This window comes from Camelina sativa, chromosome 1 (genome assembly GCF_030686135.1).
Source record: "Camelina sativa cultivar CO46 ecotype springtype chromosome 1, ASM3068613v1".
NCBI classification, from domain to species: domain Eukaryota; kingdom Viridiplantae; phylum Streptophyta; class Magnoliopsida; order Brassicales; family Brassicaceae; genus Camelina; species Camelina sativa.
Genome location: NC_141880.1, coordinates 10,166,405 through 10,188,325, shown reverse-complemented (window position 1 = coordinate 10,188,325; position 21,921 = coordinate 10,166,405). Strand labels below are relative to the sequence as shown.

Below are 21,921 nucleotides of genomic sequence, written 5' to 3'. Positions count from 1 at the left end.
TTATACCACTAGTTTGGTTTAAAGTAACGTTATTATTTTTTTTCGTGTTATACATATATATAGCAAGTGTGTGTAGTGTCCACCCAAAGAGACTAGCCAGCTATGAAAGCAAAAGAGATATTCAGTTAAGATTGTGAAATATATTCGTACGTATGATCGTATCTCATTCCATTTCGATTCTGAGCGACCAAGTCCACTCCCCACCCACACTCCCATGCTAACAATATAGTCATCATCACCACGACGTACCATAAAATCATTACACAAAGAAATTTTGTCATATAATGATCGTAAAAGTATTATTGTATCTATAATAAAGATAACCAAAAGTTCTCGTAATCATCATCTCGATTTGTCTCCCGTAGAGAAAACTACTTCCGTGTTTATATGAGTTACCTAATAACTCCACTTTCTTGTTACAAATTGGTAACTTGAGAAGCCGTGGAAAGATTAAACTTAATTCTTAAAAGATATGATAAAACCATCTCAAAAGCCTTGTACTAAATCTAAAATCATTGTTTTGGGTAATTTCTTATTCGTTTTCGTTTTCTGTTTCCTTTTTTTTTTTTTTAATTAAAACATGATTTTATAAACCAAAGCTCTCTCGTTTCTGTCTCATCCCTAACTTTGCGAACTTGAACTAGAATGAGATTTTTTATTTCAACAGTTGCATCTCCCCAAAACGTGTCTTGAATACCTTTGTCATTCCCACCTTCTAATTATGTAGTGTTGTTACCTAACAGGCTTTACAGTGATAGACAATTACGTGAGAAGGTACATATACCTCTAAATTAAATGACATGCAAGACGTAAACAACATTGCGAACTTGTGCTATTTTAAAACGTTTTAAATAGTGTATTTATATAGTGAATTCCTAATCAAACTACGAAAGATTATATCATATATATACTTCTTATATCATCCATATATTTTATATTATTATTATCCCTAAACGTTTTGTGTTATACTCCATTCCATTGATAGATTACTCGTAACCCGTACGATATGCAAATGCAACATACACGAGTCTTACCAACAGCTTTTTTCTCTTTTTGACAACATAATAGTAAGTTCTATTTCCAACTTGTTTTTCATTAAATTGCTAAAGTTTCCGTTTTCTATACAATAAATTAAAAAGAAAAAAGAATATAGAAAGAAAACTAAAAGAAAAATCCAAAAGAAAATATAAAAGACGAAAGGGTCAGTAGAAAACGACGTGAGTGGTTCCTTGGCATACCCAAAAGCAAACAAACAATAAATCAGAAAAGAATAAAAGACAAAATAAATAATCGAATTTAGGTAGTTCCACTGCTAAATAAATAAAAAAGCTTCGAGTGGTTTTATATCTGCACCCACTGATTCTTCAAAAACAATCTCTCACTCTCTATATATGATTACTTATACACAGAATTATACAGACTGATATAAATGCAAAACTGTGTGTATATTAATTAGTATATATATATATTATTAATTTCATACAAAGAGCTAAGTTAGTGGGTGAGTGTGTCTCGTTAGTGCTCTCTCTGTTTCTTCTGCTATGAAACTTCATGGCGAATTTTGAGGATATGGTAGAGAAGAGAATCAGTGGGGCTGCTGTTTTATAATTTTCTTCTTTTCTCAGTTCATCGAAACTATAACCCCACTACTACAACAACACAAACCCACACACACACACACACACAAAATAGTTTTAAAAAGCAAACAAAATTACAAAAACAAACGGATCAATAATTCTTGCTTTTGTTTGTTTCTTTCTTCTTCTTTCTCCAATCTCTAGTGTAACGTTTCATGTTGTTTACACACGAGAGAAAATTAAAATAAAAAAGTTTTAGCAAGAAAGTGCGAGAAACTCGGGAGTTACAAACAATTATAAAAATCTTTTCAGTTACTTTTTTCTTTTTTATAATATTTTTTTCTTTCTGATTTTAGTTTCTCTTTGTGACACTTTCATTTTCTTACCAAATCATCATGGAGGCAACAGAATTGCATTAAGCTTCATCTTTCTCTGTAAAAACTTCCACAATCTTCCAGGTTAGTTCAATTGAGTTCAAGAGTTATGTTCTTTTGCCTAGTTGAGTTACAAAGTTACGGTTTTTGTTTGCATAATTGAGTTAATGAAGTTGTGATTTTTGTTTGCATAATTGAGTTATAAAGTTATGATTTTTATGCTTAGTGAGCTACAAAATTATGATTTTTATGCTTAATTGAGTTATGAAGTTGTGATTTTTATGCTTAATTGAGTTATAAAGTTGTGATTTTTATGCTTAATTGAGTTACAAAATTATGATTTTTATGCTTAATTTAGTTATAAAGTTGTGATTTTTGTTGTTGTTGTTGTTGTTGTGTGGTGTAATTGAGAAGTGAGTTATGCTAAAGAAGAGATCAAGAAGCAAGCAAGCTTTAATGGCGGAAACAAACCAGAACCAGACGAATCAAAAACAGAGTAAACCGACGCCGTTTCCAAGGCTCTTCACAGCTTTCAGTAGCTTCAAAAGCTTCACTGAAAACGACGCCGTCGCGAGCCCGACTTCGATCCTCGACAACAAACCTTTCTCCGTTTTGAAAAACCCGTTCGGATCCGACAACCCGAAACTCCAAGAAACCCATCTCAAACCCGAACCCAGAAGAATCGGACTCGCCATCGTCGACTCTCTCATCCAAGACGAAAACTCCGAACCTGGCTCCGGAACAATCCTATTCGGGTCACAGCTTCGGATCCGGGTCCCGGATTCTCCACGCTCCTCGTCGGACTTCGGGATCAAAACGAGGAACTCTCAACCGGAGTCGACAACGATGAAACCAACTTCCGGGTCAGGTCTCGGGTCTCCCCGGGTATTCTCCGGCTACTTCTCCGCCAGCGATATGGAGCTATCGGAGGATTACACATGCGTGACCTGTCACGGGCCTAACCCGAGAACCATTCATATATTCGATAACTGCATCGTGGAGAGCCAACCGGGCGTCGTGTTCTTTCGAAGCTCCGACCCGGTTAACGAATCGGATTCGGATTGTTCCCCACCCGACAGCTTTCTCAGTAGTTGCTGTAACTGTAAGAAGAGTCTTGGTCCTCGTGATGACATTTTCATGTACAGGTTTGGTTTGGCCTTTTCATTTTTTTTTAAATTTTTTAAAAACATAACAAATTATGTGAAACTTTTTCTAATTTTTGGTTGGCTAATCAATTTGGTGATTTTGATGATTTTAATTGCAGGGGAGATAGAGCCTTCTGTAGCAGTGAGTGCAGAGCCTTGGAGATGATGTCTGATGAAAATGATAATTAAATATATAAAAAAAAAGAAAAAAAAAGAGAGAGTATGATAATAATGACGTAATGACTAATAATCAATAAAATGTTTAGATATGAATTTTCAATTTTGTTTAGTTGCTTTTTTTTTTTTGGTTGGGAGCAGAGAGAGTTTGGTATCTTCATTGTATCTATGTGTATTATGTGTCTACATGCATAATCATATACTTTAATAATAACAGTAGAGATCACAATTATAAATGTAGCAAGTTCCATTTGAGATGTGTTAAGACAGAAAACTCTAAACATGAGCTTAGCTTAAATTTTTATGGAGGTTTTGAATATCATGAATCTTTTTTGCTGCACTCCATACTAACATTTGTGGCTATTGGCTAATATCACAAAATACGAATCTAATTAACACATGAAATGAAAAATTCAAATGTAAAAGACAGTTGCAAAGATACGTCGTTCTTGATCGTGAAGCTCTACATGTATATGAGTTTTCACCTTCTTTTTTTTGTTCTTTCTCTAAATGACAATAATTATTATCACCATTATATAAACTAGCCTTTCATTTTAGTATCTGATACATCAAAATCCTGATAACTTAACAGTCTTTCTTGACTATCTTAAATGAAGTAATATCGAATTTTATTTAAGAAAATAATTGTAAAAGTTGATGAGTTTTGACTGTTGAAATATGACTGAATTATTTGTATTTTGTACTTTAAGACAATTAATAAAAGAAAGAAATAGAAGTAAGTGATTTGAATCTTATATATATGTATCACAAGCACATGGTATATAAAACAAATTGTACAAGAATTATTGGAAACAAATTGTACAAGAATTATAGTATAAAACAAAACGCTGAATTTTTTTTTTTTTTTTTTTTCTTCCAAGAAATGATATTTAGGGTGAACTTAACCTTTGAAAGTTTCTAGTCTAACAACTCTCTACTTTATTTATCAAAGAAAAAAGAAGTAAAGTTGAAATTAGTTGACAAAAAAAAAGAAGGAAGAAGTTAAAAAATTAAAAAGTCGAAGCCCGTTAAGGATCAGGGTATTACCATTCTGGATCATGGACCAATTATGATTGGGTTCTATATTGATTAAACTAAAGCCCGAGCCACTATTAAACCGAATCGTGGTTTAATAATAATTTTACACTTGTTGGTCTGGTTTAATCCGCAAACAAACCGTACTAAAACCGAATCTGATTACGAGTATGGGCTTTGGTTGCCTAACTACACACTGACAAGTGAGAAGTATATAATGTTAATATGAAACTATTACCATTACAATACAATTTTATATCAACATACTGAACATGTACAATGAGGATACTGCTAATCTGCGGCGGCCTCCTTTGCGAATGGTTGTAGCATGAAAATATACAATGTTTTTTTTTGTTGTTGTAATTATTTGAACTTTTGAAGGCTTGAAGCTAAGCAATATGGTATGGTTACTACTGACACTTCCTTTATTATGTTTCCACGCACTTAAAACATACGATATTAGTATTATTTACACACACAAAATAACACTTGTTAGTTGTTGCTTGTTATATGTTTAGAAACGTCGGACCCATGAGTCTTACAAAATCCAACTTTGAAGTCAGCATATGGTCCTACGAGTGGCGGCTTGATTGGTCAAGGACACGTAGTGTGCCAAATAAAATTCTTTGTTTGACAATTTATTCTATTTGATTTTGAGGTTGGCAATAGATTTCATTACGGTTCGGGTTGAACAATCCACTAGGTAGAAACTAGAAACTGAATAGATTTATCATATCTTACAAATGATACTCAAATTTCTTCAACTCTCATCGCTACCTTGCCCCTAGCAAAACCTCCCCGTCTTATTTAACTCATTTTCACTATAATCTTTGACTAGGCTCATCGCGTACGTGTCGTGGATTAGTTAATTTGACCTATATGATTTTATTTCGCGTCCATAAAATCTTCAGATGAAAGCTTGTTTAACCCCGAGAAAGTATGAAATGCCCCAGAGAGATCTAGAGATAAGATTTTACAAAAGCGATGTCATTCTTTATAGCATTATACTATTATCAGGTTATACATGATTAATCCTAAGCAAACGTCCGCTATTTAAGTGGAAATTTTGCATATTACGTATTTTGAATGGACGACACCATATTTTTTAAGCATTTCAAATAAGTTTAAATAAAGAAACTCGAGGGTTCGAGCACATAAGACATACAAACAAAGACAAACCCACATGTAAACATGTATGTACACGTGAATTTTTTTTTTGGTTATCACTTAATTACGTGCGACCTTTAACTGAATCTTCTACTTCATAAAAATGAACAAACAAAAAGGAAATAAATATGGTTCAATTCCAGTTATTTTTTTCTTTTTATAGTGTTAAGATGATCTCAATTAGTTGAATACGTAAACTCTTCCCTACTCCGCCAATTTTGTCAAAGCGTCATTGTGTTAATCAAAGCACATGCATGCTTATGCGTGAACAGTTTGATCATTTGTACGCAATTAGTATACCTAACGCGAACATATATATATATATATATATATATATATATATATATATATAACTAGGAGAATAAGAGGAGATCTCCAATTACTGAAAAGTAAGAGTCATAAAACATCAAATTAATTTCAGTAATGCAAAAAAATTCTAATAAAATGAAACAAAAAGAGACTTCTAACATATCTTACATAATGTGACAAAGGGATATGTATGTTATTTTACCATTGTTTGTTTGTTATAAAGATATCCCACAATGTTAATTATTATTATCCATTTTAGGACATACATGAATGAGACATGTGATAGGTAGGACAATTAAGCACTGCAAGGTGGAGAGGTTGAACAGAACCCAACGAGACATATGAAACCTGTTCTTGTATCCACCAATCAATTCTTCTACTTATACCAATTTTGGCTTTATGTCTATTTTTACTAGTCACACACAAAATAATCTAAAAATATAAATTTATATATTCCCTGTATGATCAGTTCTATGGTAATACTTCTATTTTATTTTTTTAATTATCTAGTTGGGTTTATTATATAGGTACCCCCACATGCATATAGGTATGGCTCTTTACTACAACATCGTTGGTCTCATATGCACACATGGCAACTATTGCTGACTCTTGTTTCATTCACAAGATTCATAATATATTCGCTTATAATTGGTTGCAATTCATGGTAAACAGGATAACATACATACACACACAATGTAACATTAAACCCCAAAAAAAGTCATCAGTGAAGAATCGATTATGGGTGTGGATCAAACGATCAGTGTGGAATAAATTTGTTTGAGGGAAAAGTTGACGGACATATGGTTCTATGCTCCGATACATTTTTTTGCAGAAGAGAGAGAAAAAAAAAAAAGTATACAGTATGTAACATGCTACTATAGTGTACTGATTTTGCCTTTTGTTTTTTAATGTAATTAATATGACTTTACTAGACCATCATTTATCTTGGCCAAATTTATAATCATTTGCAATCTTTTCAATTCTTTAATTATTTGTTCTTCAATTATTGAGATTGATCATACTATTAAGTTTTAGGAGAATATATGTAAGAAAGACCAACTTGGCCAAGGCAGGCAACTATGTTATATGGTAGTTTTTTTTGTCAAACAAAAGCAAAGATGGATGTAGTGGATGAGAATTTATCATTATATGACTCACGTAGAGTGGTTGAAATGCGTCAAGTTTGAAAGTTTAATTTAGTCAACTGAATACTAATGATGTTCTTAATTATGAACAGATTTAAAATATTGGGGCCATTTTGGAAAAAGAAATTCTTATGCCACATACTCCTAATCCAGTTAAGTTTATTTATGTTGCCACCACAAATCCACAACCAATCCCATTATAGATTGCTTTGATTAGCTCCAACCCTTCTCGTCAATAAATTATTATGTGCATTTGGCTGGCTTACTATAAAAATCAGTTGTTGTTATCATCATAAAACCCACGTTTTCACTGAACTTATATGTTAGCGCATCCATTTTTAATTTATAAGTGCAAGCAGCAACATATAAGTTCTATGCTAAAGTAGAATTTTCATAGAATTTCTATTAGCATGTTTATTGAACTATGTGCGATATTTGTTGCCGCTTGTACTTAGTTTCATTCTGGACGAAAATAATCATTGTTGCATTTTTACTAGCTAAAAGGTTATTTTTTTTCTGAAAAAAATATTACTACTAAAAGGTTCTAAACTGTCAATTCGTGACATTGTAAAATCCATTTTATGAGTCAACCATGGATAATTTTCATAGCTTTCAATTAGCTAGATATTACAAAAACATCTTTGTTAACGATCAATTACTAATATTCCGTTTTTGTTATGCGTGTAAAGTAAAACTCCTATAGACCGATATTATTATTATGTATATTGAAATAATAGTTACTTAGTTAGCGACATGATTCTTGAAAGTAACTCGAAACCAAACCCACACGCGACATGGCTACAGATATGTAAAATTTATCCACATAATGATTGGTGGTATACTTTTCCTTCAAGTGATGTAATAAGAGCACATCATTGACAAAGAAAGCAATGAAGAAAAAGAGAGACAAAAGTCCAAGCATGGGGGCAAAAAATGAGTACATGATGCAAAATCTAATGTTTTGTTAATTACATTTAAGGTCCACACCATTTACGATTTTTAGCGAGAACGAAACTACATGACCCACTAACTCGTAGCTGAACTCAAAACCTAATATTGAAGAGTGTTTAACTCGCTGCTTGAAACAAAATATCTTCATAGAGGCTAGAGCTCCCACTATCCGATCCTAGTCACTCGCGATTCTCTACTATATAGTAATTGCACTGAGCATTTATATTTTCAGATCTATTTGTTTGTTTGTAAGGCTAATCCATTGATGATCGTGCCATCTGTTTAAGTCAAAACCTAGCTTAATATTAGGGTTGGAATGAGAGACATTTAGGAAGAAATCATATAAAATGTTATAGTCTCTTGAACTACTGAGAGAATATACGGATTTAAACTCAAATTCTCAAAATATCTTGGTAGTTAATATTACAAAAAATAATCATGACTCGAGTTGCAACTTAATTTTTTACCGATTTCAACTAATAAACCAATTTAGTTTTATTTTTCTCTTTTATCATCTATATTGCATCTTGTTTCATTAAAAAGTATTTACATGATATAAATAATTAGTTTAATTACTATTTTCAATATAGTCAAACTTAGATATCCAATATAATTGAACTAAATCGGAGCACGATTAACGTTTTATAACCGAAGAAGCTGAACATACTTTTGAGTTTCAAGCCTAAAAAACTTTTAATCCTTTGTTCAACCACTTAATGAAACGTTCATATGTTTTTTTTATACCTTTATGTACATAGTATATAAAAAAACAAAGCCCTTAAAGAAAATATGATTCAGAAAAGTAGTCAATGGAAAAAAAAAGTTGTCAGCATTATTGCAAGACAACGTCGGAAGTAACGCTCATGCTCATGTCTTTGTAACTCTTCTTGTTGCATCATATTCACAAATGCTTTATATTTTTTAAAGCCAAACAATTGCCCAACTTGTTTCTTAAATATGTTTTGTTTGTTTCTTGATGGAAATATTTTATTTTATTTATAGACTTGCATGTATGATGTGTTTATCCGCTCTTATGAAGCCACAAGCAGCTACATGAATTTTCGTAACATGATACCATTATATATGTAAGTATTAATGATGTTAGCAAGCATATTAATTAAGAAATTAAAAGAATTGCATACTTATATATGTGATGTGTAATGCATGATGACATGGCAAATATAGACAAATCTATGGCTGAAACTCTGAAAGACAGTCACAAGCTTAGTCAAGCAACTGTCGAGAGAAGACATGACAAATAGGGTAACTGAAATTAACTAACTCTACTAAATTGCATTCAATATCTCTTTCTATTTGTTTCTTTTATTTATTACAACAAAAACTTTAACCGCCCACAGAGTTTATGCCTCGAGAGCTAGCATGCTGTTGAATAAATTATATATCTCTCTCTCTACTCTCCAAGACGACAAAACCTTTAACCACAGACCAACTTGTGTATATATTTTTCTAATTATCATATTGTTTAACTTAAGATTAGAAACTATTTAGTATTCAACAAATTATAAATTAAGTTCGCTACGTTTTTCTGGCCTAAAATAATGATAAATTCGAAAAAGTGGGAGGAAAATAGGTAAATTAACTTTATTTAACTTTTTCTTCGATTTTTGTAACAACTTTGCTTTGACATATAGTAACGATACTACAACATTATTGTAGCTAGAAGACTCATAGCCCTTAATTATTGTTCCTTCTTTTGGGGACGAGTGTGTTTGGATCATTAACCCGACTCATCTTGAATGTTTAAGAGCGTTACGGTTATTTCCCACTAATTAAGATGTATATATATATATATATATGCATTTTAGAAGACTGCCCATATTATTCAGGTACGTTTACAAAATGATAAAACTCCAAGCTGCTTACTGATTTATAAGCAAAAAAAAAAAAAAAAAAACTAGCTTACTAGTCATAACCCTAACAAATTCTGCTTTGGATAATAGACGATACAGCAAGAAACTTTTTTTTTTTTTTGTACTAACAGCAAGAAACTAATTTGATAAAAGCATATATGAAGAATATATTTCATGTATATATATATATATATATATATATATATCTGTGTGTTGTTTATATATAGATAGATAATGGTAAGGATCATATGTATTTGTGTGTGGTGTGGATACAACAATTCTTGAAGAGATTGAGAGAAGTGTGTTATAATTGGGTAGGTGATGGACCCTTCTATATCCAACCACCTTTGTCTCTATTTCCACCTTCCCATGTCCCTTAGAACATGGAGCAAATTATGGCAACTCCTCTCTCTCTACCCTCTCTCTTTTTTATTTTCAATTTGTTAATATTTTAATTCTTCTTTCATATTTTATAGTTTTCTGGTAGTGTTTACTGATTTTATAAACCAATAACATTGCTTATAATTATTATTTTTTAAAACAGACAAAAAAAATTTTTTTTGTTAACAAAATATAGACAAAAATGTAAAATTGTAAACAGATTTGAAGTTTTTTAAAAAACGCCCACAGAGTTTTCGCCAAAATGTTATTTCCTCTATTGCCATTTAGATCGCACCATAATAATGTCCGAACATGGCTACGCAATTGGTTACTGAACCCACGATAAATTTATCTGACAACAACGGTGATTGATTAGAAATCTACACATATAGATTCAATGATTCATACAGTTTCTAGACTATATTAATATTTTCATATACATTATACATAAAAAAACTAATATTACTTTTAAGCTTTGATTAGTCAAAACTTTAATATATACGATCATCACTTGTAATTTGTGATATTTCGTTTTGTCACTATCCAAATATAAAACCAATGTACGTAACCGTTAGATTTATTACTATATGATCTGCCCAATTATACGCATCGCTCGCTCTAGACTATAATATTAATTGTTGCAAGTGTCGAGAGCCGGCCAAAGATTGCAACATATAAAGCAATACCCACAACACAAAACCATTCTCCATCACCCAAAAAAAAAAAAAAAACAATCTTCTTGTTTTGTTTGCCATATTGAAAGCTCATAGGCTTTTTTCTTTTATTTTTTTGGTGAAGAATGGAGATAGAATCTGTGAGATGTGAGTGTTGTGGGTTAATGGAAGACTGCACACAAGACTACATTAGTGCGGTCAAATCTAACTTCGACAACAAATGGCTCTGTGGTCTTTGCTCCGAGGCCGTGAGGGACGAAGTGAGCCGCCAGAAGATGACCACAGTTGATGAAGCCGTTAAGGCTCACGTGTCGTTTTGTGGCAAGTTTAAAAAAGATAACCCCGCGGTTCATGTCGCCGACGGTATGAGGCAGATGCTACGGAGGAGGTCCGGTGACTTGACGACTTCCTCTGCGTCCAAGAAGTTTGGTAGATCTAACACCACCAAGTTGTACTAAACCATTTTTCTATTTTTCGCTAATTAATTAATGTATAATATTTGATGCTACTTTGTTTTGTTTTGTTTAATGTCATAAATGATGGTCGGTGATGCTATAACTAAACTAATCAATTAATTTCCCACAGTCTTGTCATTTAGTTTCCACCTAGTTCGATCTCTTTAGTCATTTGATTAACATGGCCAAAACTATCCCATGAGGAATCTTGAATTCATGTTATGTTATTTGCTTGGTAACCAAGACGTACTTCTATAACCTTTTTCAGTCAGAGATGAGAGACCATATAACATGCTAAATTAGTAATCGAACTCGTGATTTTGAATACTCTATCCATTTGGGTCGCAAGCTATATATGTAACGCTGCAAGAGTTTAATGACATTTTAAAGTATGTTGGTCGTCCAAGATATTCTATACTCATTGACAAGTTCTTTAATTAACCTTTCTCTGGCTCCACACAAACTATCACATTCTTCATCTCCTAAAACGCTTTTAACGCTTCTTGTAGATGCTTACACACTAATGAAGTCCTCTCGATTTCATACATTTTCTAAGCTAAGCATCTACAAAGAGACAAAATAACTTCTAACTAAAGTTTTCAAAATTTTGATCATACAATAGCTTGTGGTCATTTCATCGGATCTTTCGACCACAAAATTTCAACATTTCCATCAGAACAGTCTCCATAAACACATCGGACAGAGCACTAAGATCAACTATAACGCCGTGAATCTCCATGCCGCCGATAACCGCGGAGGGTGCCGGCGTTGTTCGGAATTAGCATGGAGCTCAAACCATTCGGAGTAATCTTAATCTGCTAAACCAACACTTTTTAACTGGGCTGATAATGGGCTTTGGCTTCGTCTAAACAAATATATCTATTATAAATGACCACAACAATTGTCGCTGAACTCATCAAGTAGAGGCCTAGGAGTAAGAGCTCCATCTAATGGAACTGAATACATCAAATGTGTTTGTTCTACTTTTATTTACATTGAACCTTCTATATGATAGATCATATAAAATAGATTATATTTATTTTCGATTAATTGATTTGTGATCTAGAGCAAACATTAGTATAATGTTAACACGTAAATAATTAAAGTTTTCGAGTCTACTTAGAACACGTAAAGTACAAAAATAAAACCGGAAATTTCAGACAATATTTCTTCTGTTTACACACATGTGAACATTTTAGATTTTGTTGGTTTCACTTCATATCCAAGATCTTGCGACTAGCTATAACATTTTGATCCGTGACATACTTTTTTCCCCAAATTACATCCAACCTATACCAATGTTACATATATACGACTTGTTTTTTATTTTTTTTTTGTTTTATTCTGTAGATTTAAGTTGGGTTTTATATTTTTCTAAAGGCTAAAACTGAAAACCAAGATACGTGTTTCTCTAAATTTATATATTTTACGTTGATTAAATTTAATTATAAACCTAGAATAAAAAAATTTCATTTTTGAGAGTTTATAAGAGAAAGAAGTACTGAATAATTGGGTCAAATACATAAAAATTTGGATGAAAGAAAACCAAAAACCTAATTTATGTGGCCAAAATGATATAGTCTAACTTCTAATTAATGGATACAAATAGGTGAAAGGAAAAGAGAATGACTTTGGTTCACAAAAAAAAAAAATAAAGCAAAGTATTCTTTCAAATCTTCTTCTCATTAGGAAATAACCAAAGAAGTTTGTTTTTTTTTGGTAAAAACCAAAGAAGTTTTGTTGCGTATCTTTTTGTTATCACTACCAAACATTTTTATGTCTCCATCTTCCGTACGTCTGCTATTACGTTATATCCACCATATTTTATAACATACTAACATTGCGTTTTTCTCTTTGAATAAGAAAATTTGCACGACTCCTATTTCAAATATGATGAAATACATTCATGTGCTAAGTACTCTTCTTTATATAGGAGTAATCTATTAATTAATGGGAACGAAAAATCAAAAATTCATCAATAGAGGGTATTATTACGAATAATAGTAGTTTTATATTCAGTTAGTAAACTAATTAAAACCTTTAGAAAACTCCTGCATATTTGAAACATGTTACAAGAATGACTCAAGGAACAGACAACTTTTGTAATCATAAAGTTTAACAAGGAAAAGGTTATTTTTTGTTAAATATACACATGTCCTACGAATCACTTTTTCTTCTAACATATACGAGGTAATCAATCAAAAACTTTATTACAGTCATAATCACACTGTTTTTTAATCATAGCAGCCTTAAATACTTGTTTGTTCGTTAACTGAAGTTGTATAACTTTTACGACATAACTCATTTTTCCGACATATCTAAATATAAAATCAAAATATGCGATAGTCCAACATGTTTTTAATGATCCAATTTTTTTTTTGTTCCCTAATATTCAAGACTATAGTATCATGTTTAAAACGTAAATAAATCTTAAAAACAGGTTAGACTAGTGATTTTGAGTTATTTCTAAAACCACTAAACCATCGTCTACTTGGTAACACACTACTGCATTCCAAAAGGCAAATTTACAGATTATTTGTTGTAATAGTTTATAAAATCTGACTTTTCTTTAACAACAATAACTATAAGTAATAGATTATCTAAATTATAATATATCCGTAGAATTTCTTTTACCCAATGATTGATCAAAAGTTGATGAATGTTTTATACACCAAGAGATTTAGGGTTCGACGTCCAAATACTGCGATTTATTTATTAATTTGCAGATTAAAGAGGTTTACCGTTCAAAGAAAAACATCAAGAATCCTACCAATTGAGCAAAACAATATTTTGCCTACTTGGTCACATATGTTGGTCGTCAACTCTTAATTTCTCTTTAATTTTGTTTCTATGAAACTTTTTTTGTAACAATAAGGATGAATCCTATATGTTATTTTCACATACCAAATTACCAATGTATCATATTTAGATATAATCTCATTGCATTAAAGCGTTCTTTTGACTTCTAATTTTTTTTTTTTGGTAGAAGATAAGGAGACAAGGTTTCTTTATTATTTATTCAGACTGAAATAAACAAATTACAAACGGACAGTTCTTGTGGCCGAAACCCCGCGAACATCATCTTCAAGAAGCGACTCCACAACAAACGGAGCGATCTCTAACAAATGAAAACCTAAAGGCAAAGTAAAAGCATAGTTGGCTAATGCATCTGCAAGACGATTAGCTTCCCTATAGATATGAGAAATACGGACTATCCAGACCCGCAAAATATAGACATGACACAAACGTACCAGGAAAGACAAGGGATGAGTATCACAGATCCCTGACTTTAAAAAACCCACCACCAACTCCGAATCAACTTCAAGATCCAGCCTCGACACTCTCTTACTCCAAGCAATGTGTAAGCCATAGTAAACACCCCTCAATTCCGCTAGCAGTGTTGAACAGGCCCCAACATTGAACGCAAACCCTCTATTCCAACGACCCAAAAGAGTCTCGCAACACGCCTCCAGCCGCAGCTAAATCATGATGCCCGCGTGAGGCTCCATCTGTATTCAGCTTAAGCCAGCCATCACCCGGCGCTTGCCAAACAAAATTTTATGATATCAAAATTTTAAATTTTTTAGAAAACAAATTCTTAAAAACAAACATACAGTATATAGGTTACATGATGAGTAATAGTAATATAGTATAAATTAAGAGAAGTGAATTTAAATTTATCCTACAATTAAACTTTAGTATAATAAAAATAAAAATCTCTAACCTTAAGAACGGCAATTTGTTTCATAAACCTACTTATCTGTTTAAGAATCTCATTAGCTTAATTGTTCCTTTTAATTAAACCTCAATCAAAATTTCATGAGTTCTAACTGAATCGCATAAATCCAATTTTGTTGTATAATAATAAAAACTGAAGATAATATGATAACAAAAAATGACAATTAAAAAGAGGGGTATTTTGGTAAATTAAGAAATGCCCTTATCACAATTTTCCGATCCATCATCATCCTCCTCCGTTGCTGCCGCCTTCGCACCCATTCATAAAAAAGGAAAGACGCAATCTTTTTCTTGTCTCTCTCTCTCTCTCTCTCTTCTTCTTCCCCATTCTTCAAAATCTTAAAGCTTTCCTCTTTCACTTTCTCAATCTCTTTGACCCCATTTATAATCCCAATCTCAAAGTTTCGATCTTTCGATTAAAAAAAAAACAAATCCAACATTTTTATGTTCTTTCTATATGATTTTGATTCCCATAAAGAAGATTCGACAAGTTTTCTCATATCTCTTGTTGCTGAGTTTGATCCAATCGATCGACAAACCAAACCCAGAAGCCATGAGAGTCCACCCTATCCCTAGAAACATCAACAACACTTTGATCCATCATCACCGTCATAACCCGACCCGAGAACCCGGCAAGAATCTCCGGCGATTGCCGCATATCTTCAACCGTGTTCTGGAGCTTCCGTTAAGTTCAGAGGCAGATGTATCCGTAGAAGAGAGACAAGACTGTTTCAGATTCGTGGCGGAGACGGTAGGTCTCTGTGACGGCGATGGAGATATGAGGGCTTATATGGTTGAGATTCATCCCGGTATAACCAAAATCGTGGTGAGGACTAATGGGTCTTCGTCTTTGGGTTTGTCTTTAGACGAGTTAGAGCTTGACGTGTGGCGTTTTAGGTTACCGGAATCAACTAGGCCTGAGCTTGTTACTGTGGCTTGTATTGATGGTGCTTTGATTGTTACGGTACCTAAGAACGCAGAAGAAGATGATGATGATGATGATGGTGGTGGCGGAGACTTTGGACATAGTGGAAGGCTAGTGCTTGTTCAGTGAATCAAGTAATGTCTCTTTTATGTAATGTATGATGATACTCTTGGGATGTTTATGAGTGAAGAAGACAAATCTCTAATCTTCCTCGTTTCTACAATATTTGTGTAGCCTTCTGTTTTTTTTGTTGTTGGCAGTTCAGTTCTAAATAAAGGATAAGATTGAATCTTTTGATCTCTCAAACTGTAAGATCAAGAAGACGAAAAGGTCTGATTTTTACCAACTACACGGATATTCTTCCATAGTACAACAACATAAAACAAGTTTCATTCAAGAGACTTCTTGCAACATAAACCAAAATGGCTACATTATGACACAATAAGACTGGCTAAAGGTTTATAACAGGATACAATACGAGGACGGATTTAGAGGAAGAAGCCTTTGAGAGGGATGAACTTAGAGAGGATCTCTGCTTCACGCTTAAGAGCATTATCCTTCCTACATTCCCATTCAGGCTTCTTTGAGTTCGCTGATTGAACTTCCTGTACGAGTTTTGGGATCGAGTTCGCTACCATTTTCTGACCGTAGCTTAAATCAACCCTTTCTTTCTCCTTGTTCCCGATGTACCGCTTCAGCTCAGACCGTCTAGCTTGAAGCTGAGCGATTTGGTCATCGATTTGGCGGATTGTCTCAGCGTTTGTGTCGACTTCCCCCTGGATACTCCCTAGTTTGTCCTTCAGGTCGCTGTATTCGTACTTAAGTGATGCTACCTTGGCTTTGTTAAGCTCCAGCGCAGAAAAGAACCTATCAGCATCTTCAATCACCCCTTTGTTCTCCTGGTACACTTCGCTAAACGTTGGAATCTCTTCCATCAGCTTCAATCTCACAATCTCTTCAGCGGAAAGGTTTGGATCTTTCCTCAGTTTAGTTGCCAATGCTGCTATCTCTGCTGCGTCCTTGGAGAGGAACAAAGTAGTGAAATCCTTCTCCAGAAGAGATGAAATCTTCATTCGAGCTTCAGCCCATTCATATTCTCTCATTGGAGAGCTTACATTAACAAGAACAGAAGAATCTCCCCCAACCTCTTCTGGAGGCTGTTGCATGAGGTTATCAAGCGAGTTCAGGTAGCTGTCAAACTCCTCCGGGTTAACATCGATAGGCGAGTGCGAGACCGCGAGGACACCATTCATAGGAGAGACATAGATATGAGGAATAGAAACATCTTCTTCCTCGTAGTTAGCTCCGCGTTTCTTTCTCTTGTTACTAGTTTTTGGTGCAGTAGCAGGTTCACCCTCCTCGTTCTGGAAGTTCAAGTCCACAGCACCACCACGCTGCTGGTTCGTGGCGCGTCTTGCAGATTGTCGAGATGACTTCGGTTTGGTTGAGGACTGCGGTCCAGTGGCAGGAGTTGTGGCTCCTTTCTTCTTCTTGTTGCTGCCAGCTCGGGGAGTTGGTTTAGGTTTCTCTTCAACAGGTTCATATGTTTGTGTCGCCATTGGTTTCCTCTTCCTTTGGCTGTATCGAGAGTTTCCTTCTTTTTTCACATCCTGAGCATTCTCATCATTCTGGCCAACCTCGGTCTGCACTTCCTTCGGTGTCTCCTCAAAAAGAGACGCAGCATCAACTACAAAAGACAGCAAAGATGGTTTTACTAGCAGTGCTTAAACGAAAACACGAATCAACTGATAACGTTCATCCATGAAATGAGAAAGGTACATCTGCAAAGTCTTACTCTCTCTTGCATAGATATAAAATTTTACCTTTATTTGCAGGTTGGAAGAGTGCTGGAATCTTCCAGCTAAAAGATGCAAAGAATGCATCAGCATCCATGTCTGGGAAATTCGATTGGACATAACGAGCAAGAGTGGTTTTGCTAGCGAAAGACTTTGGGACATTCTTTTGCTGAAGCTTTTGAGGGAGAATCAGAAACCTATCCTGATGATACCCAGTAGCAGTCACTCTCCTTCCAACTCTCCAAGTCCAAACATCACCAGGGCATGGCCAATCAACAGGAGCATATGGCAGACCTTGACCAGTTGAAACCGGGGGAATAGCTGGAAGCTGGTTAAGATCGGTTTCCCCATGAGTGAAGGAGCTGTTGTCTACGCTTCTCTTTCCATTCTCCTTTGCCTGAGAGGGCTCTGGATCTTCAATGGCCTCTTCCCTGTTGAAACCGTTTTCCCAGAAGTCATCTTTCTCTTGCTGAGTGGGGTCGAGATGATCAGAATCGTTTTCACGGTAAGTTGAAAGCGGGACAGGTTGATTGTCATGGTAAGTACTGATTGGGACTGGCTGCGTATCAAACCTGCATGCAAATTAACACTAGAGGAGATGAAAAAAGGAAGTGGTATAAAAAAAAAAAAACCAAACAACATTAACGCCTCAAAGCCTTTCCATATCCACAAATCATTTGACTTCTCCATAGCACAAATAAAACAAGTAGACAAACAATGTAATATACATTTCATTATACCATAACTTTCAAACAAGCATACTTAGGAAACAAACACCACAGTCAACCCTAAAGGGCAAATCCTTTAGTATAAAAACCCTAACTTTATCTAATCCCAAAGACAAAAACGTTCCTCTCTACATAATTTGTTAACCTTGCCTCATCTAAACTCAAGAACTGTGTTGACGCTTAGGTCAGAATTGTGAACAGATCCAAGTCTAAGAGAGGTAAATAACTCTCATTTCCCGAACACTAAACCCATCAAAAGCTCTAATTTGTTCAAGAAACCAGAGAAAATGACACAGACCCAGATTAAAACAAAAAGTATTTGTTCACAATTACAACAAAGCTAGAGAGAAAAGAACGGTACCCAGGAGGATTTTGAACGATCTCTTGCATATCAATCGGAGAATAAAAAGGAGCAGACATGTCCACTCAAACCCTAATTTACCTGCAGATACAGAAAACACCAATTAACGCAAAGATGAGGGAAAAAAAAAAAAAAAAGAAGAAGCAGAACTCAGAATGAAAAATCAACTCTACAAACGTGAAAGTTATGAACTTTATGCTTGATTAAGAAACAGTACGGACAATTTTGGAAGCAGATCTAAAGCTTTTCACTCTTTCTTTCTTCTTCTCCTTTTGCTATTTTGTAACTCTGGATGAGAGATCAAGATGTAACGAATAAACGAGGCATCGGCGAATTGACATATATGCCCTTATGTGTGGTTCAGGTTTTGGGGGAATTAAAATCCTCTTCTTTTAATTACGTGTTGCACGGTGAGTTTTTTTCTACTTTATTTATTACCCGATTTACCGTGATCGCTCTCACGCGAGTTATTCTTTTCATTTGCACCATTTCGAAGGTCAAGACAAAATTGACAAATCAGCCTTTCATTTGTTTGTTTTTTTTGGTCAAACAGTATTTCATTTGTTAAAAAATAACAAAATTATCAAAAACGTAATTATCGGCGTTGGGTTTCGCCAGATATGGGCTTAAAAGACAAAGTTCAGTAAAGAGGAATCTGTAAGGAATTTGAGACAAATCCGTAAAAGATTTAGTAAAAGCGCGTTGGTTGAAGTGGATTCCGAGTCAAATGAAGAAGAGAAGCTCAGAGTGGTTAAGAGGATCTCAAAACGATGAGGTAAGATTGAAAGAGGAAATCCAGAGCGTCGTTCAATTATTCTGTTTGGCTTTATAATCAACATCTCTAGTTAGTGTCTTTCTAGTTAGAGAGAGACCAATTTTTGTAAACAATTTTTGACTAAGAAAAAGAGAAAACAAATCCAGTTCGTTATTTTTGCTTTTGTATCGATTTTCACCGACTGCCCCAAAACCCTTCTTAATTCAATCGAGATATTTGATTGTTGTTTTTCCAATGATATTTTTATTGGGTTTTTCTAATGTCATATATGATCTTGGGTGTCACTTTCGTTTCAATATGAATATTGTTGCATCAAATCGGACAATTTACATGTTCTTTTGTACACAGTGTTCGAGAACCGATCGGGCTTGGTATATGCCCACAATCATGATGGAGGGAGGATGGTCTTACCGGGTATAATATGAAATTACATTAGGCGAAAACTGTTCATCACAATTCACAAATACAAATGATTACATCAAGTAAGTGAACATAGATGATCTATATATTCATATATTTTATGATGTCTGATTAATAACATCTTGTTCTCCGCCAAAAATTTTCATATTCTCTGTATGTTACATTGACAACTACAAAAGGGAAGATCAGATTATGAAACCTAAAATGATCTATACGCTTCAAGCTCTACCGCTTAATGAATCCCAATCAAATGTTCTTCATGGAGTATCATCAATTGTTCTGCTACCTAACAAAAATCACAAGATCGAAGTTTAGTATCTATCTCTCTATATACAAATAAATCATCTTCATTTTTAAGAAATGCATGGTACCTCTTCAATGCTGCCATCTTCAATCTCTGTATTGAAAGAAAGAAGCAAGCTTTCGTGTAGCAAATTCTCAATCTCTTCCACCGTAACCACTGCTATCATATCATAATCGATATCAATATATATCTTCATGATCTTGACATATAACACAATAAAAAAAAGGGGAAAATAGCAAATCGAACCATTTGATTGAGAGAAAAGAAGATAAAGATGATGAGCAAGCTCTTGAGATTTCTTGAGAGAATCGTGGCCTCCCCATTGATTCTTCACGGCCATCTGAAGCCCGCCCCACCGCGAAAGAAGCTCTCCGATGCCTCTCCGGAGGAAAGAGTCGTCGTCGGCTATAGGACGCACGTGCTTTTCATGCCACGTGGCGGAGAGCACGTGAGCAGTATCGAACGTTCTTCCACCGGCTCCCATATCTTCGGTCTTTCCGGCCGCAGAGACAACGGTGGTTCTTCCGCCTTGTAACTCCGTTTAGAGCAAACGGAGAACAAATCACGTATGGAACACACAAAGAGAACAAAAAGAAACGTGAGCGTTTCTGTTTGTATACTCTGTTTTCTAAAAATGGAAAAAAAAAGAAAAAAAAAGAGAGAAAGCAGCGAAAAATAAGGATCTAGAGACATGAGACAGATCCGAGGAGTTAGGGGAAGTTTATGAGTTTGCCAGACTGACAAATATTTGGTCTTTTGACTTCAGACATATGACACATCCGTATGACTTCTGTTTCCAACCTTTTCTTGATGTTATGTTTTGTCTTCATATTGAAACGTGTCTACAATAACAAAAACAAATACTGAAACGTGTCCAATGGAATACTTCGACGCATGTGGTAACGTTAGAAAAAGGTCCGTTTCCATGCATTCTTCAACATTAAATTACAAATATACAAAAAAAAAAATGAAAACCCTATCTCAATCTATCTTAAAGCTTTCTCAAGTTTCAATAAAGTGACACGAGTGTCTTAGTCACCTCACTGACAAGCGTCAACATCTTATAATGTTGAGTCCGTACTCACGCACCTCTCTTATTTAACTCCGCTAGACGCTATGATTTGTAGTGTAAAAACCACATAACAGAACGTATCAAAACAGAGATGAGCCAAGAACAACCACATAGGCCAAAAGTGTAAGAATTAAAGAAGAAATATTTGTGAGTATAACCAAGTGTTTGAAGTCGTATAAAGTGGAAAGAGAGTGAGGAGAGTGAGCGATTGAGAGAAAGTGTTGGAGAAAGAAAGATAAAATTTTTTTTTTATTTTATTTAGATCATACTTATAATCTATATATAGAGATACAAAGGGGATATTTTCCCTAGGATGCTATGCACAAATATAAATAGAGATAGTGACATTTCCTTAATCACACATGTGACTTCCCTTTGACTTTCTACTTGCACAACTTGTCCAACAGCTCTAAGGAGAAGGATCTCGAAGGCATATGACCGTTGGAGGCTCTTCTTGATGGACCGAGCTTGGTTAGCTTCACGAGTGTACGGACGGCCCACTAGGTTGATTGTACGGACGGTCGTACGGTCGTACGGATGG

At 34.4% G+C, this 21,921-nt stretch overlaps 5 protein-coding genes and 1 long non-coding RNA gene across 11 annotated transcripts; 4 read left to right on the top strand and 2 right to left on the bottom strand.

Annotated features, from left to right (window-relative positions):
- The first annotated feature begins 1,288 nt into the window (after positions 1-1,288).
- LOC104787578 (FCS-Like Zinc finger 8) lies at positions 1,289-3,509 on the top strand. Its single transcript, XM_010513187.3, has 3 exons — positions 1,289-2,035; positions 2,366-3,096; positions 3,216-3,509. The coding sequence occupies exons 2-3, from the start codon at positions 2,372-2,374 to the stop codon at positions 3,283-3,285; spliced, it is 795 nt and encodes a 264-aa protein (XP_010511489.1). The 5' UTR covers positions 1,289-2,035; positions 2,366-2,371; the 3' UTR covers positions 3,286-3,509.
- A 7,240-nt stretch (positions 3,510-10,749) lies between these two features.
- On the top strand, positions 10,750-11,386 carry LOC104787569 (uncharacterized). The gene has a single exon (XM_010513179.3). It carries the CDS (start codon positions 10,932-10,934, stop codon positions 11,262-11,264), a length of 333 nt encoding a protein of 110 aa, XP_010511481.1. The 5' UTR covers positions 10,750-10,931; the 3' UTR covers positions 11,265-11,386.
- Positions 11,387-15,456: 4,070 nt separating this feature from the next.
- Positions 15,457-16,215, top strand: LOC104787563 (uncharacterized). The gene has a single exon (XM_010513168.3). The coding sequence runs from the start codon at positions 15,457-15,459 to the stop codon at positions 16,051-16,053; it is 597 nt and encodes a 198-aa protein (XP_010511470.1). The 3' UTR covers positions 16,054-16,215.
- A 28-nt stretch (positions 16,216-16,243) lies between these two features.
- Positions 16,244-19,209, bottom strand: LOC104787546 (uncharacterized). Of its 3 annotated transcripts, none has more exons than XM_010513152.3 (4): positions 19,031-19,209; positions 18,810-18,890; positions 17,748-18,292; positions 16,244-17,611 (listed from the first exon to the last, which is right to left on the bottom strand). In XM_010513152.3, exons 2-4 carry the CDS (start codon positions 18,866-18,868, stop codon positions 16,413-16,415), a joined length of 1,803 nt encoding a protein of 600 aa, XP_010511454.1. In that variant the 5' UTR covers positions 18,869-18,890; positions 19,031-19,209; the 3' UTR covers positions 16,244-16,412. The 3 variants fall into 3 exon arrangements, with proteins under 3 accessions (XP_010511454.1, XP_010511462.1, XP_010511457.1); XM_010513160.3 differs by having other exon boundaries at positions 18,978-19,121; XM_010513155.3 differs by having other exon boundaries at positions 18,987-19,121.
- A 171-nt stretch (positions 19,210-19,380) lies between these two features.
- LOC147949728 (uncharacterized) lies at positions 19,381-20,143 on the top strand. The gene is made up of 2 exons (XR_015594973.1): positions 19,381-19,584; positions 19,933-20,143. It is a non-coding gene; the product is annotated as an uncharacterized LOC147949728 (long non-coding RNA).
- On the bottom strand, positions 19,992-21,080 carry LOC104787522 (uncharacterized). 4 transcript variants are annotated; one of them, XM_010513140.3, is made up of 3 exons: positions 20,555-21,080; positions 20,376-20,464; positions 19,992-20,290 (listed from the first exon to the last, which is right to left on the bottom strand). In XM_010513140.3, exons 1-3 carry the CDS (start codon positions 20,790-20,792, stop codon positions 20,237-20,239), a joined length of 381 nt encoding a protein of 126 aa, XP_010511442.1. In that variant the 5' UTR covers positions 20,793-21,080; the 3' UTR covers positions 19,992-20,236. The 4 variants fall into 4 exon arrangements, with proteins under 4 accessions (XP_010511442.1, XP_010511434.1, XP_010511446.1 ...); XM_010513132.3 differs by having other exon boundaries at positions 20,376-20,467; positions 20,555-20,917; XM_010513144.3 differs by having other exon boundaries at positions 19,992-20,283; positions 20,376-20,467; positions 20,555-20,917.
- Between the last annotated feature and the right edge of the window lie 841 nt (positions 21,081-21,921).

What these genes read in the sequence shown, in the direction of transcription:
- LOC104787578 (XM_010513187.3), top strand. Translation starts at nt 2,372, where the DNA reads ATGCTAAAGAAGAGATCAAGAAGCAAGCAAGCTTTAATGGCGGAAACA. An exon ending in GATGACATTTTCATGTACAG is followed by an intron (nt 3,097 to 3,215) that starts GTTTGGTTTGGC and finishes TTTTAATTGCAG; the next exon opens with GGGAGATAGAGCCTTCTGTA.
- LOC104787569 (XM_010513179.3), top strand. Translation starts at nt 10,932, where the DNA reads ATGGAGATAGAATCTGTGAGATGTGAGTGTTGTGGGTTAATGGAAGAC.
- LOC104787563 (XM_010513168.3), top strand. Translation starts at nt 15,457, where the DNA reads ATGATTTTGATTCCCATAAAGAAGATTCGACAAGTTTTCTCATATCTC.
- LOC104787546 (XM_010513152.3), bottom strand. Translation starts at nt 18,868, where the DNA reads ATGTCTGCTCCTTTTTATTCTCCGATTGATATGCAAGAGATCGTTCAA. An exon ending in ATCGTTCAAAATCCTCCTGG is followed by an intron (nt 18,293 to 18,809) that starts GTACCGTTCTTT and finishes ATTTGCATGCAG; the next exon opens with GTTTGATACGCAGCCAGTCC. An exon ending in CTTCCAACCTGCAAATAAAG is followed by an intron (nt 17,612 to 17,747) that starts GTAAAATTTTAT and finishes TGTCTTTTGTAG; the next exon opens with TTGATGCTGCGTCTCTTTTT.
- LOC104787522 (XM_010513132.3), bottom strand. Translation starts at nt 20,792, where the DNA reads ATGGGAGCCGGTGGAAGAACGTTCGATACTGCTCACGTGCTCTCCGCC. An exon ending in TCTTTTCTCTCAATCAAATG is followed by an intron (nt 20,468 to 20,554) that starts GTTCGATTTGCT and finishes ATGATATGATAG; the next exon opens with CAGTGGTTACGGTGGAAGAG. An exon ending in AAGATGGCAGCATTGAAGAG is followed by an intron (nt 20,291 to 20,375) that starts GTACCATGCATT and finishes GATTTTTGTTAG; the next exon opens with GTAGCAGAACAATTGATGAT.